The following is a 16324-nucleotide window of genomic DNA, read 5'->3' as shown; positions in this document are numbered from 1 at the left end:
ACAGGATCATGCCATGCCCCACACTGGGGACACTGAGTTTTTCTCGTTTTGAGAGCAGTGGTCCTCCACTGGAGGTGATTTTCTCCCCAAGACAACTTGTAGTAATGTCTAGAGACATTTTTGGTTGCCACACTGGGAGCCCCCATGGTACTAGATAAACCAAACAGATGAATCTAGCATCACAAAGGTCCAGAAAATTAAATTGTCATCAGAATCATAGTGTACAAAAGTCAGGCCAGGACCCATGTGCCAAACTGCAGCAGGGTGTCTGACTACAAAAGTAAAATATTTAAATATGACTTAGACTCTCCTAATAATCAAAATACAAAATGTCCAGGTTAAAAGCAGAATAAATAATGAAGTTGGCAGATTACTCATTGCAGTGTTGCTCACACTCATTTGGTTAAAAGGAATTATTCTGGATACAACTAAAAAGTAATAGTTATACCAAGAATCAGGGATATCACAACTTTAATGAAAACAAGATAATCACTGACACAGAGGTTAATCAGATACTGGAATTATCTGATACAGATTTTAAGGCAGTTATTATAAAAATGCTTTAATGAACAATTATGAATTATTGAAACAAAAATAGAAAATGCCAGCAAAGAAATTGAAGTTATTTAAAAAGAACCAATGGAAATTATAGAACTGAAAAATACAATAACAGAAATAAAAATTCACTGGATGAGCTCAATAATAGAATGGAGATGACAGAGGATAGAATCAAAGAACTTCAAAATAGATGAATACAATTTACCCAATCTGAAAAAGAGAGAAAATATCCTGAAAAAAAAATGAACGGATCTTCAAGGAACTGTAGGACAGTAACAAAAGATCAAAACTTCATATCCTTAGCGTCCCAGAAGGAGAGCAGGAAATGAGTGGTATTGAAAGTGTATTTGAAAAAAAGAAAAAAAGAAAGTTGAAACCTCCCCAAATTTGGTAAAATACATAGACCTATAGATTTAAGAAGTGGAACAATCTTAAAATAGGAAAGCCGAAAGAAATCCATGCCTTGACACACCATAATTAAACTTCTGAAAACTAAAGATAAAATCTTGACGGCAGCCAGAGCATAATGACACATTTACCGCGGGGGAATACAAATTCAAATCCTAGCACATTCCTCCTCTGAAACCACAGAGGCTACAATAAGTGGCACAGCATTTCTTAAGTGCTGAAAGAAGGACTGTCAACAGTGAATTCTATCTCTTACAAAACGATTCTTCAGGAATACAGGGGAAATAAAGACATTCTCTGACGAAGGTAAATTTAAAGGATTTGTTGCAAGCAGACCTACCTAAAGGAAGTGGAAAAGAAGCAACTCAAACTGAATGACAATGATCAAAGAAGGAAACCTGAAGCATTGGGAAAGATGAAAGAACAATGTAGAAGTCAGGAATACAGACAGGCAATAGACTAGCTCTTCTCAGGAATTTTAAAAATCATATTTAATGATTAGAACAAAAAATTATAACAGCATCTGAGAGTCAAGACTATGATGTTTAAAAGTGGGAAAAGATAAAGGGATTAAAACAGAAGTAAAGATTCCATACTTAATTTGAAGTGGTAAAATATCAATGCCAGTAGACTGTAATAAGTTACATTTGTATATTGTCACACCCAGAGCAACTGCTAAGAAAATTACACAAAAAGGTACATTCAAAAATACTATAAGTAAATCAAGATGGAATCCCAAAAAGTGTTCATGTAACACACAGGAAGAAGAAAGGACCAGAGGCATAAGAAACAGAGGAAACAAAGAGAAAACCAATAATTAAACAGAAGACTTGAGCCCTAATAACAACTACTTTAAATGTAAATGGTTTAAATACACCAATTATAAGGCAAATATTAGCACAGTGGATAAAAAACAAAACAAACCCAAACAAACCGTGACTCAACTGTATGCTATATACAAGTAACTCATTTTAATTTCAGTGAAATAAATAGGTTAATCAAAGGACTAAAAATACTGTGTAAGCATTAATTATTTTTTATAAAAGAAGGAATAGCTATATTAATATCAGATAAAGTAGATTTTATCCAAGCAAAGAAACTTCTAGAAACAAAGAGCAATGTTACATAATAATAAAAGAATCAACCCACTCTAAGGGATAATTAGAAGGACAACCGAGAAAGGAATGAGGCCCATAGACCCAAGTTCAGGCAAGCTGATTTGTTGTCAGTCCTGCCAGGCTATCTCCTGACAAAAGCAGAGGAGGCAGCTCTGCTTACAGAGTACCGCAGGGCTTTATAGGGCAAGGAACTGGGTCAGGGTGGGGGAGCTGAGTTGGGTGTGTAGGAGGGCTAAGTCAGGGTAGGGGAGCTGAGCTGGGTGTGCGGGAGGGCTAAGTCAGGGTGGGGGAGCTGAGCTGGGTGTGCAGGAGGGCTGAGTCGGGGTGAGGGGGCTGAGTCGGGGGTGCAGGTGTCTTGACCGCATCCTGGAGATGTTTTTTGCCAGTTTTGTTATGCAAAACTGGCAAAAACTGAAGGTGAACAGACATGTTAACTGCATCCCGTAACTGCCTGGACAGTTACTGGAGGGGCCAGTGAAGTGGGGGATTGTCTTTAGCCCAGGGAGAGTTGTGCGGAGGTCACAAAGGACTACACTGTAAGACCCATGGGAAGGGAGGGGAAAGAGTCTGGTCGGGGTGACCCTAACTTTCCAGCCTTTTAATAGATGATAGGAAAGGGGGCGCTTCGGGCGCCCTGGCTGCTTCAGGCTGAGAGGGGGCGGTAACTAGGGGAAAGGCTGAAAGGTGGTGTTGGTTTTGGTTTTGAAATTGTTGATACTCCTGGAGTAACATCATGTCGTATATGGTTCCATGGGTAAAGGCTTGGATATGATTCTGCAAAAACTGGGTGAAGAGGCATATTAAGCAAGGCATGAAGATTAGGAGGAGAAAAAGGATTATAGTGGGTACAAGGAGAGGGAGTAGCCAGGGGGCCCAGGTGCTAAGACACCAAGAGGGCCAAGAAGGCCGGGTAGAGGAGCTGCTTTCCCTGATCTTTTGGGCTCGATCTTTGAGTTTTTTTTACTGCATCCTGAACTAAGCCTGACTGGTTAAAATAAAAGCAGCATTCTTCATCTAGGAAAATGCAGAGTCCTCCTTTGTCAGCGGTCAGTAGGTCGAGACCTCTGTGATTTTGTAAGGCGACTGCTGCTAGGGAGTCTAGCGGAGCTCGGAAGGTGGATATGGAAGTTGCAAGGTCATCTATACCATCTGAAAGGCCTTTTGATAAGGTTTCATGGTGATAAGAGGAGGTTGTGATTCCTGCTACTCCTGTGCCTGCAGCCACTGTGATGCCTAGGCCTACAAGTAGTGGGATAAGCTATTTGACCCGGCACCTGTGGTGTCAGAGTTGAGTATTTAGGGTTTGGAGGGGCAGGTTTTCTCCTGGAGCTATGCCTGTTTTAGGGCTGAGGAAGACCAATGTACAGGTGCCTGTCCAGTTGGTCGGGAGACAGAGGTAGGTGGAGGTGCTGCATAGAAAGAATACACCCTGGCTAGGGAGGCTGAATTGGAAATGTATGGCAAAAAGGGAGTGTAAAAGGTTGTTCTCTGAGTGCCAGGCACGGAGGGAGGAGGCTAGAGCCACTCCGGTTAGGGGTTGAAGAGGGTGTGTTGAGGTGAGCTGGCTGGCTCCTACTGCTGAGTTTTCTAAGTGTAGAAAGAAGCGTTTTGTGTTAATAAGTAGTTCGTTTGAGGGTGTGTTAGGCAGTGGGATTTCCATGCATTCGGAAGTGGGGACGGGGTCTAGACAAGCGCTCCACCCTACGATTTCTGAGCAGGGCCTGTGTCGGTTATTGCAGAATCCTGATGTTTTTCCCGTGACTTGGGTCTGAGGGGGGTTGGAAAGTTTGAGAATTTGTGTGGGGTTTGTTACTGTTGTTTGGATGCCTGTCGGGGGAGTGAGTGTTAGGCTATAGTTGCATAAGCTAGAGGAGAGGGTGCCTAGGGGGACTCCTGAGGAAAGTTCGCATTTTATGCATAGGGATGCGTGTTGGCTGAGTTTTAATAAGTGCTCCTAAGATAACCTTGTGTTTTGAAGTATGTGCGGGAGGATTGAGTTTGTGACCTTTGAGTGCATTTACTCCTCTGAAACTTTGGTAGCGGGGGTGGAGGGTTATACTGGTGAGAACCCAGTGTTTGAGGGGAGCTGGGAAGGCATCCTTTGATGTGGTTTCTGAGGTGTGTACACAGAACCAGCAGGCCTTGGCCAGGGAGGGGTTAGTTTGATTGAGTATCGTATGTGCCTGTTGAATGGTGCGCTGAAGGTGGAGTGGTAGTGAGAAGGGGGAGGGGAGAAGGAGTAGATAGACAGAGAGCAAGTGTAAAGGTAAAGAATTCGGCTTCATCTGGAGTGAATTCCTGTAAATCCCCTTGAAACAGAAGATCGGTGATCCAATCAAGGAATGTCATGAGGGTGGGATGTTCTGCGTAGGACCATGAGATGTTTTCTGTGATGCAGTGAAGGAAGAGGGTGAAACGGCAGGACGGGCAAAGACAGGACATTTAGGAGGGGCAACTGTTTGTTGGTGGCTGTTACACCTGCTATAAGCAGGATTATGAGGCAAAAGGTTACGGATATTGAGATTTTTTGTTTGAAACTCCACCCAGGAGGCAAGACAGTATAAAGTCCTATGGCAAAGAGTAGAGTAAGTAGGGTGATTCCTGCAAGGGCAGCGTAATGGATGATTTCCATTAATAAGGGTTTGGATACTTAATGGTAAGGGGTGACGACTTATCTGTTATGGTTCATGGGGGAAGAGTGGGGTCTTCTGGGATGGGTGTTAGACGGAGTCGAGTTGGTCTGAGAAGGATGCTGGAGTATTTGCAAGGAACAGCTGGTTGGTTAGTTGGTGGCGGGTCAGCTCCAGGGACCCTTTTTAAGCTGGAAAGATGGTACCAAAAGTTGTGTCCTGAAAGTTTGGCTGCGATGGGGGTAGTGAGAAGGAAGGGCCTTCCCCTCTTCGGTTTGAGACTCGTTGGAGTAAGAGTTTTTAGAAAGACATATTCTCCTGGAAGGAGTGTTTGGTCGGTGGGGCCTTGCTGGGGTTTTGGGAAGGCCTGCTCAGCTTGTTCATGGAGAATATGACAAATGAGGGAGAGTGTTGCGAGGTACTCTCCTAATTGAGAGTTAGGAGGGGATCTGTTTTGTAAGAGGAAAGGGCATCCATACATTAACTCAAATGGACTGTGGAAGGAGGGAACTTTTGGACTGGCTCTGATGTGAGCCAGTGCTATAGGTAAAAGGGAGGTCCAAGGTTTTTTGACCTCAGGTGTGAGTTTGGTTAACTGAGTTTTGAGAATTCCATTTGCCCCCTCGACTTTTCCAGATGACTGGGGCTGGTATGGGATATGGAGGCACCACTGAACGCCAAGGGATTGGGAGACTTGTTGGGTAATTTGGGAGATGAAGCTAGGCCCATTGTCTGATTGTATGGAGCGAGGGAGACCAAATCTAGGGATGATTTCTGTTATGAGAATTTGGGAGACTTCTGCAGCTTTTTCTGAAGGGTAGGAAATGCTTCTACTCAACTGAAAGTGTCTACGAGGGTAAGAGGGTATTTAGTTTTTTTGACGGGAGGCATGTGGGTGAAGTTGACTTGCCAGTGCTCCCCTGGGAGTGTTCCTCTGAGCTGGTGTGTAGGGATGAGGAGAGGGCAGAGGATCCCTTGGGAGGAATATATGACAGTTTGAGGTTATGTCCTTTAGTGAGATGAATAGATGGGGGGAGGAGAAATAAGGGCGAAGGGGTAGGTACAGAGGGTGTGCACCAATATGGAAGGACTGGTGAAGAGATGTTAGAATTTCCTTGCTTTGCTCTCGGGGAAGAACGAGCTTTTGATGTTTGGTTATCTAGTCCCCTTGAAGGGAGGTTCCTTGCTGTATTATCGAAGCCTTTTCGGTGGGAGGGTATTTGGGTGGGACTGCTGGGGTGACAAGCAGGATGGGCACAGGGAGAGGAGAAAGGGAGGCCTGTTTTGCTGCCTCATCAGCCTTCCTATTTCCTTTTGAGATTTCGTCTGATCCTGCTTGATGTCCTCCACAGTGTATGACTCCTGCTTCAGTGGGCAGGTGTGCGGCCTGAAGGAGTTGGTAAATAAGGGGCCGTGAGTAGTGGGGGTTCTTTTGGCGATAAGGAATCCTGTCTCTTGCCAGATGGTGGCATGGGAATGAAGAATGTGATAGGCATACTTGGAGTCTGTGTATATGTTGACCTGTTTGTCTTTGGAGAGGGTTAAGGCTCTGGTGAGAGCTATGAGTTCTGCCTTCTGGGAGGAGGTTCCTTGGGAGTAGGAATTTAGCCTCAATTACATGGTTTAAGGTAACTACTGCATACCCAGCAATTTAGGGAGAGCCAGGGGCTCCGGAAGATGAACCGTCTGCAAATAGTTGGTCATCTGGGTTAGTGAGAGGCTCAGAGGAGACGTTAGGGAAGTGTGACTGCAGGTGATCCAGAATGTCAGTGCAAGAATGAGTAAGAGGGGAAGAGGATATTGGAACTAGGGATGCCGGCTTGAGGGGGGCTCTTTTGGCAAGGCTGAATTTGGGATTTTCGATAAAGAGGGCATGGAGTGACTGAATTCGGGAAGGAGAGAGGGAGCTTAATGCCCGGGAGGAGAGAAGATCCTGTAAGTTGTGAGAGCTGTGGACGGTGGTGCTTTGGCCGAATGTTAGTTTTTTACTTTCCAGAGCTAAAACAGCTGCTGCTGCTAATGCTCTAAGACAGGTTGGCCACCCTCTGACAGTGTTGTCTAACTGTTTAGGGAGATATGCCACAGTGGCAAAGGAAGAAGGACTTCCCTTCTGTTGCCCTAAGACCCCGAGAGCTATTCCTTGGTTTTCAGCAGTATAGAGAATGAAGGGTTGGGAGATATCTGGTAAGGATAGGGCAGGTGCAGTGATGAGAGCAGTTTGGAGTCTACGAAAATTGGGAAATATGTTGTGTGTGGGGCTTAGGGGTTCATTGAGAGGGCCTCTGGCTGCTTCATAGAGGGGCCGAGCCAGGAGGGCAAAGTTGGGAATCCATATCCTAAAGAAACCTGCCAGTCCTAAGAAAGAGAGAATTTCATTTTTTGAGGAAGGCAGAGGCAAGCTGTTTCTTAAGGTTGCTCATGCTGGGGTCATGGCTCGGGCCCCAGGGGAGAGTTGGACTCCTACGTATGTTACTGTTGGGGTACACAGTTTGGCAAACAACAAATCTCTATTAGCATTCAGAATTTACCTTCTACCATGAATAGTGCTGAGGGCACATCGATGTATCAGACACCCCTGGAGGAGCTCGTAGTGATTGGCTGCATCAGTGAGGGTTCCAACAGGAAAAGGCAGTTCCCTCAGCTGAGAGTTTAATGATGGGACTATTACCCCAAGGATGGGCAAAGGTAAGACAGTTCTGTAAGAACTTGGACGTACAGATCAGCTGTAAGGGTAATGAGCCATCTCAGATGGACTCTGCAGATTATGAGGGTAGGTGGAACAAATCCAAGTCCCGCCAACTTACCTTGTCTTCAAGCTTAACATTTGAGAGCTATATTGGTTAGCTGTTTGTTTAGCAACAGCAGCTGGAGAACCCCTCTCTTGTGTCAAAATGAAACCACACATCAGCAGGCTTGTTCACCATCATCTCAAGAACTCTGTGCCCTGTGTCCCTATTTCCTGCTCATCACTGCTCGACCTGCAGACGTCACCTAGGAGTGTCGTCCAACCCCTCCCACTGCAGCTGGCGCCATGGTATGTGTGGGTGTGTGTGAATCTGTGTGGGGTTGGGGCATTTCTTCAGAGGCCAGCCCTGGTCAGTTGCTCCCTTAGTTCAGTTGGTGTCTCAGCTTTCGGAAGTGAGATAGTCACTGTTGCAGGTTCCCTGAACCCCATTTCATACTGAAGGAAATTAACACCCCAATGAGGCTGATGGTTGGTCAGCTCCAGGTCTTGAAGCATGTACAAGCTTGGACTCAAGCCCACGTGCCCTGTATCTCTGTGTTTTGTACCTCATCCCTTGGTGACTGGATAAGAAATGGGTTATATCTCTACCAGGAAAAACTGTTATTCGTGCTGGTGGCCATGACTACTTTACTGTGGGACTCCCTTCATCCTTATCTTCTCCTACATGGTGTCTGGAGCTTCCCATGACTTACTCAATGCATTAATCGTTAGCTCAATCTTCCATATATTTAGAATGACAGAATAATGTGCAGGATAATTTAAGCTCCATTAGTACTTTATGCATACCTCTATTATAGTACTTATCACATCGTGCACTAATTTTTTGTTTACATACCTGTCTCTGCCACTTGGCAGTGAGTTCCTCCGGGGCTCAGCCTGTCTTACTTATTTCTGTATTCCACCTCCTCCCCACAACCCAGCAGCTGAACACGTTGAACACAGTAGGTTTTTAATGAATGAGCCGGCTTTAGGGTAAGACTCGGTAGACTGGTATACCTGGTATTCCACATATTCATTTATTCAGCAAATATTTTCATAACTGTTACTATTTTTTAAATTGCCAAGTAAAAATTGTATACATTTGTGGTGTACAACATGATGTTTTGAAATCTGCATGCATTGTTGAATGGCTAACTCAAGCTAATTAACACGTGCATGACCTCACATACTTATCCTCTTTTTGCAGTGATAATACTTTTTTTTTTTCCCCACAAGGTCTGGTTCTATTGTCCAGGCTGGAGTGCAGTGGTGTGATGCCGGCTCACTGCAACCTCCACCTCCCACACTCAGCCTCCCAAGTAGCTGGGACTACAGGTGCACATCACCACACCCAGCTAATTTTTGTGTTTTTAGTAGAGATGGGGGTCTTGCTATGTTGCCCAGGCTGGTCTCAAGCTCCTGGGTTCAAGTGATCTGCCCATCTCGGCCTCTCAAAGTGCTGAGATTACAGATGTGAGCCACCATGCCTGGCCGAGAATACTTATTCTACTCTGTTAGCAATTTTCAAGCATACAATACATTGTTATTCATTATAGTCACCATGTTGTACAATACATCTCTTACACTTACTCCTCCTGTCTAACTGAAATTGTATATCCTTTGACCAACTTTTCCCAACCTCCACTCCCACCTCCGCCCCAGGCTCCTGGTGACCTCCATTCTACTCTCTGCTTCTTTAAATTGCACATATAAGTGAGGTCAAGTAGTATTTATCTTTCTGTACCTGGCCTATTTCACTTAACATAATACCCTCCAGGTCCATCTATGTTGTCACAAATAGAAGCTTCCTCTCTCTGAAGACTAAGTATTATTCCACTGTATATCTGTACCATACTTTCTTCACTCAATTATCCATGGATGAACACTTACGGTGAGTCCCTGTCATGATTGTTGTAAATAAGAGTGTTGCAATGACTGTGGTAGTGCAGGTGTTTCTTTGACATACGGATTCATTTTCCTTTGGATATGTACCCAGTGGTGGGATTGCTGGATGATATTATATGTCTATTTTTAATTTACTGAGGAAGTTTCATACTATTTTCCATAATATCTGTGCTAATTTATTTCCCACCATCAGTATATCAGTTTTCTTTTCTCCACGTCTTTGCCAACGCTTGTTTTCTTCTTTCTTTCTCTTTCTTTCTTTCTTTCTTTCTTTCTTTCTTTCTTTCTTTCTTTCTTTCTTTCTTTCTTTCTTTCTTTCTTTCTTTCTTTCTTTCTTTCTCTTTCTTTTTTATAACAGCGATTCTGACAGGTGTAAGGCGATATACCTCATTGTGGTTTTAATTTGCATTTCCCTGATATTTAGTGATGTCGAACATCTTTTATATATCTACTGGCCATTTGTATGTCATCTTTTGATGTCTATTTGGGTGTTTTGCCCATTTTTAAAACTGGGTTATTTGTTTTCTTATTCAGTAGATATTTATTAAGTACTTACTGTGTGTCTGGCACTATGCTAACCTCTAGGAATTCAAACACATTATATGTGAACCCTAGGAGATAATGACATATAAAACAGACTAATTCTTAGTCATTATGCAATATGCGGGGATGCATAGCAGGTTAAAGAAGACAGGAGGGGGCTGTTTAAGATGGCCAGGTTGCGGTGGCTGTCAGTGAAGGGTTCCTGGAGAAGGAAGCTGCTGAGCTCATTTTAAATGAAGGTTATGACGTAACCAGTCAAAGATACGTTGAGAGGAGGCATCACGGAAAGGAGACAGTAGGAGTAAAGGCGCTGGTATGTGACATAGCCAGGTGGGTGAGAAGCTCTGTCAATGCAGTGTTGTTGGAGTGACATCGAATGTGGGATGCAACAAGAGGCTGGAGAGAGACAGCGGGGAGTGGGCAGGTTATTAAAAGCTATGAAACTTGGATGTGATGCTGTGGGTGATGCTGATGTAGTAAAGGGACATGAGCTGGTGGGGGATGTGGCATTTCAGAGAGAATCACTCACTGACCTTGTGAAAAACAGAGCTAGGGCATCAAACTAGATTCAGGAAAACCAGCTAGGAGACAGTTGCTTTGGTGGTGGCAAGAGATGGCGGCCACTTGAACGAGGGCAGTTGTAGAAGAAATGGAAAGAAAGGGACTGATTTGACCCTGATGTGGGAAATGAACGAGGCAGGATTTGGTGGTTAATTGGATTTGAGGAGTAAAAAAGAGGGAGGACACGGCGAGCTCCCAGGTCGAGGGTGAGGCCACGGTCACAAGACAGAGACTAGAGAAGAAAAGCCCGGCTTGGCGGAAGGCAGTGAACTCGTTTTAGACACACGGAGTTGGAGGTGTGGCTGTCTCCTTCAGGAGATTCCGACAGGTAGTCAAAGATGTCTTTGAAGCTTGGTGGGGATAGGGAGAGGGCCTGGACTAGAGGTATAAAATATGTGGTCATAAACTAAAAGGCAGTGGTAGAAATTACGATCATGGATAAAATCACTAGGGTGAGTACGTGTTGGGAAACGAACGGTGAGCCGGACCAGCTCTCTGGGGAATGCCAACACAGAAGGGGCTGGTGGAGGAACAGGAGCTCATGAAACAGAATGAGAAGGACAGTAAGAGCATATTGGGAGAATAAGCCTTGCTCACATGTGGCTTCCTCAGGGCTAGCTTCCCTGACGCCCTACCCACACCAGGTCTGACACCGCAATCCCCTCTAATAAGTGCTCTGTGTTTGTTCTTCACAGGAGTTGCCATAATTATAGATTAACACCTGTTTTTGTTGTTGCTTAATGTCCGTCTTTCCTGCTAGAATATAAGCTCCACGAGGGCAGGGATTGCATCTCTCTTCTTCCTCAGGGAATCCTCAGGGCCTCGCAGGTGCCTGGCAAATAGTTGTTGCTTAATAAGTATTTGTGAAATTAAAGAATCATGTTGCAGACTCCCAGTGGGTAGAGAGTTTCAAAGAAAGTCACTCTTAGTAACAAGTGGCCTGTGTCATATCCAAATCAAATTATGAAATATGCGTATTTTTAAATGCTTAAAATTTCCTTTGTAAAATAGTAAAATTTTTGAACAATTCCCTCCCGCTTCTCCTGGATATGATGTGAAGCCTCCAGATACTTGGAGAGAGGAAAAGGCGGACAAACAGCACATTTGGTATGTATTAGTTTGTAATGTGTAGCTAAGAGATGACATTCATTGCTCTCCAAAGCTCCAGCCCTGGTCTCATGGTGGAAGACAGATGGTCAGGCTGCTTCATGAAAATGGATCTGGTTATTTAACCAGGAACACAAATTATGATATGGTTGCAATGTAAATTTTTCCTTGGCCACAATTTTGTGAGAAGTTTTATAAGAGAAGGCAGATGTTGAATTAAGAAATTTTCTGATGGGAGGAGAGAATAATAAAAGGGACTCCATAGGAAGGAGAAATATCAAAGTGGGAGTCTGAGAGTGTACAGAGCAACATTGTTCCTTTGTAGGCAGGTACACTGGTTGTATTAGGGTTCTCTAGAGGGACAGAACTAAAAGGATGTATGTATATAAGAAAGGGAATTTATTTAGGAGAATTGACACACAATCACAACAACAGGCCGTCTACAAGTTGAGGAGCAAGAAAGCCAGTGGTGAATCAGTCCGAGTCTCAAAACCTCAAAATTAGGGAAGCCAACAGTGCAGTCTTTAGTCCGTGATCAAAGGCCCAAAAGTCCCTGGCAAACCACTGGTATACGTCTAGGAGTCCAAAAGCTGAAGAACTTGGAGTCCGATGTTCGAGGGCGGGAAGCATCCTGAGAGCACAGGAGAAAGATGAAGTCCGGAAGACTCAGCAAGTCTAGTCCTTCCATGTTCGTTCCTCTGCCTGCTTTATCCTAGCCACGCTGGCAGCTGATTAGATGGTGCCCACCCAGATTGAGGGTGGGTTTGCTTCTCCTAATCCATTGACTCAAATGTTAATCTCCTTTGGCAACACCCTCATGGACACACCCAGGGGCAATACTTTGTATCCTTCAATCCAATCAAGTCGACACTCAATATGAACCACCATACTGAGTTCAGATGGCAGCTCTGCCTCTTACAAAGTGTTGAACACATCCTTTTAGCAGACCGGACTTCAATTTCCTCATCTGAAAATGTACTTAATACATAATAGTACTGACCTTATAGTGTTATTTAGAGTGTTAATCAGCTAATATGTGTAAAACAACTGGAACAATGCTTAGCAAACAGTAAGTACTATAAAAGTATGAGCTTTTGTTATTATTTGCAATTTAGCCCAGGCTATGGAGTTTTGTACAGAGTTTTATGTACCCATTTCCCAGATCACCCTGTCCCTTGAGAATGGTTTGCTATGGTCTATGTTTGTGTTCCCTGCAAATTCCTGTGTTGAAATCCTAACGCCCAGGGTGATGGCATTAGGAGAGGGGAGCTTTGGGAGGTGATTAGGTCATGAGGGCAAAGTCTTCATGAATGGGATTAGTGGCTTATAAAACAGGTGCCAAGGAGCTTGTTTGCCCCTTCTACCGCATGAGGACTTAGACAGAAGGCACTATTTATGAACCAGGAAAACGACCCACATTAAACACCAGGCACTCTGTCAGCACCTTAATGTTGGACTTCCAGCCTTCAGAACTGAGAAATAAATTTCTGTGGTTTCCAGGCTTCCCAGTTTACAGTATGTTGTTATAGCAGCCCCAACAGATGAAAAAAAACATGATTACAATGCAGACCTCCATGGCGGGCTCGGGTTTGCTCTCCTCCCATCTCCCATTCCTGATGTTGGGAGTCTGTTGACTCTTAGGAGGTGGGTTTGTTTATGTTTTGTCCCCTTGTCCAGCCTACAGTTCTTTCTGCTAGTACTTTTAAGCCCTGGTTAAGTCATTAAAAAGCACCAATTACAGACTTACATAACTGTGTCAGGAGCATTTCTCTGAGGGATTTGCTCACCCCTCGGAGTCAGTTGCCCAGGGAAACAAGCTGGCGATGTCACAAGGCATCCACTTCCTAAGTTCCCTTCTGTGGAGCCTGAGTCAGAGCCCAGTCCTGCACGCTGATTCACCCAGCCATGTCTCATCCTAATCATGGCAGAGCAGGAACTCTTACCCTCTCCCAGCAACGTCTAAAGTCAGGTATGTCGGTGTGGTAGCCACAGTACGATCACCTCCTAAGCTGCTTCTTCCCTCCCAGGGCACAGAAATGCCTATCCAAATGGAGTTTCTGGGACAGCCCTAAGTTACTCTTGGTTCTCCAGGTATAGATACAAAACAGAAAGAGAAAGAAAGAGAAAGAAAGAGAGAAAGAGAAAGAGAGAGAGGAAGGAAGGAAGGAAGAAAGGAAGGAAGGAAGGAAGGAAGGAAGGAAGGAAGGAAGGAAGGAAGGAAGGAAGGAAGGAAGGAAGGGGAAGGGAAGGGAAGGAAGGAAAGAAGGAAGGGAAAGAAAGAAAAGAAAAGAAACTGTTGGAACTGCTCCCTGGGGGATCAAAGGTTGTTGCAGACTTTCTAGAATCTCAGAGACCTCAGAAGCAAAATTACAACACACTTGTCCTTTCTACTGTTCATGCCCTAAGCACACCCATGATCTGGTTTATCAACCTGCTCCTCCTTTTCTCAAGAGATAAGGTTGCAGCTTCCTTGTTATATGCAAATGAAAAGAAAAGAGAATACAGCCATGGTAGTATTTTGTTAGATTTTCCTACTATTTCATGATTACTTCATTTAACCATGCCCCTGCCCCAGGGCCCTAGCCAAACGGTACAATGTGCAGCTCTTGCATTGATTGCTACCTGCCCTTCTCAAAGCCCACATGTTGTATTTTATGCAAATCTACAGATTATCTATCATTATCTAAATGCAGGCATCTGAAAAACAGCAGTAATCCTGTCTCTGAAGTTTTTCAGGAAAGGAGCTTAAAACAGAACCAAATTCAGCCGGTGTTGGAACTCTCAGTTCCAGAGGGGCGTGGTTTATAGCTCACAGGCCTGCTGTTGGACTTCAGCTCTGACCCACAGAAGGACGTCAGAAACTACTCAAGACATTCACCGTGCGCCGGTCAGCACTAGCCATGACGAAGACTTCTACATGCATATACCACTTCCTTGTTCTGAGCTGGTATACTTTCCTCAATTATTACATCTCACAGGAAGGAAAAGACAAGGTGAAATCCAAAATCTTTGCAAATGATGCAAGGTGGAAATACCTGACACTGCTTAATCTGGTAAGTCCATATGGCCGTACCAGGAACCGATCCATTTCTCTAGAATATCAGGGTTGCTACAGATAACATCTTTGGATTTCATTAAATACACAATTTTGTTATTTGTCTTCCTTCTTCACCATTTGTGAGTTTTGGGTTTTTCGTTTACTTAAAAATTTACTCTGATAAACCCAGTTTGGAAATTATCTATACTTACATTTCTGTGCTTTCTCATTGTTAAATGCTCTCTTGAAAAAAAAAAATATATATATATATATATATATATCATCTTGGAGCTCTTTTCAGATGTGCTCAAAATTGGGGACTATGCTAATGGTTTCACCGTGGGATTAACCACAAATGCAGGAGGCATTTTGAACTTTGCTTGGGGAAGTCTGTGAAGAGAAGGCAGAGTGGCGTATGTTGTGTAGGAAGTGTAATTTCCAATGAAGGAATAATGCCATTTTACAGCACACACAGACTAACAGATTTATCTAAGAAAAGCAAACACATTTTGCCATGTTCAGCTCCCACCTCAATTTTTTATAGGTTCAGGCTCCATCTTAAAGGACAAATCACCCAACCGAATGGCAAATACACATTTTCAACTATTTAAAAACCAAGCTTATGACTTAATCCTTTCTTGTCTTCCTAACCCGGCTGACTGCATTCTGATGAAGTGTGAATGAATGGGAGAAAAGCGGATTACGAAAAATATTCGAGGAATAGGAAAAAAAAAAAATACTTTTAAAGTTAAAAACTAAGAATGGGGAATCATTTGGGGATGTGAATTAATATTTGAGGTTTTTGACTAAAATCTTGGGTACCACATAAACATCTGTTTTCAGAATCATAATCCTCATTTGACAAGCAGAGAGTGTATGTGGTCAGAAACTGTGACACTCTGAAATGCTAAGGAGGTGGAAGTGGAGAGAGTTAAAATCAAAGAGGCCCGAAGGGGCTGCTTCCTCCTCACTGGTTGGTTAGTGGCCTCTTGATTTTGGCCTGAAAAATTGGAACCCTGAACACAGCTCTAGTGTGTTTGAAAATTTCAAGGTGACTGCCTGTTTCAATCATGGAATTTTATGAAAAAAAAAAAAAAAAAAAAAATACAGAAACAAAACAAAAAATGTTTTTTGTAAAACTAGGAGTACCACAGTAAACAACAACAATAACAAAAAACCACACACACACCCTTAAGTTCTGTGTCTCTATTGGCTTTCTGTGAAAAACAGTCAACTAGAAGAGACATGTGTCTGTAGTCAGGACTGTATGAATGTCCAGTATGAATGTCCTGCCTCACACTATGTGCGGCTAAGAATAGATTTATCACCGCACTCATTAACCACCTCCCTTACTTCTTTGTATGCACACACACACACACACATACACAACTGATACTGACTTTTTTTTTGGTTTTTTTTTTTTAAGATGGAGTCTTGCTCTGTCACCCAGGCTGGAGTGCAGTGATGCAATCTTGGCTCACTGCAAGCTCCGCCTCCCGGGTTCACGCCATTCTCCTGCCTTAGCCTCCCAAGTAGCTGAGACTACAGGTACCTGCCACCACGCCTAGCTAATTTTTTTTTCTTTTAAGTAGAGACGGGGTTTCACCATGTTAGCCAGGATGGTCTTGATCTCCTGACCTCATGATCCACCCTGCCTCAGCCTCCCAAAGTGATGGGATTACAGGTGTGAACCACCACGCCCGGCCTGATCCTGACTTTTTAATTCTAGCTC

At 43.7% G+C, this 16324-nt stretch overlaps 1 protein-coding gene across 2 annotated transcripts in view; it reads left to right on the top strand.

The window, feature by feature from the left end:
- Positions 1-13405: 13405 nt before the first annotated feature.
- Positions 13406-16324, top strand: part of ADTRP (androgen dependent TFPI regulating protein) — a 68338-nt gene continuing 65419 nt past the window's right edge. Inside the window, exons 1-2 of one of the 2 annotated variants that reach the window (XM_007973685.3) lie at positions 13406-13524; positions 14284-14608. In XM_007973685.3, coding sequence (XP_007971876.3) covers positions 14456-14608 — 153 coding nt within the window. In that variant the 5' untranslated portion in view covers positions 13406-13524; positions 14284-14455. The remainder of the gene's footprint in view (positions 13525-14283; positions 14609-16324) is intronic. The other variant, XM_007973684.3, reaches the window with a different exon arrangement.

This window comes from Chlorocebus sabaeus, chromosome 17 (genome assembly GCF_047675955.1).
Source record: "Chlorocebus sabaeus isolate Y175 chromosome 17, mChlSab1.0.hap1, whole genome shotgun sequence".
Taxonomy (NCBI): domain Eukaryota; kingdom Metazoa; phylum Chordata; class Mammalia; order Primates; family Cercopithecidae; genus Chlorocebus; species Chlorocebus sabaeus.
Note: the sequence above shows the minus strand (reverse complement) of the source record. Positions and strands in the feature narration are given on the sequence as shown.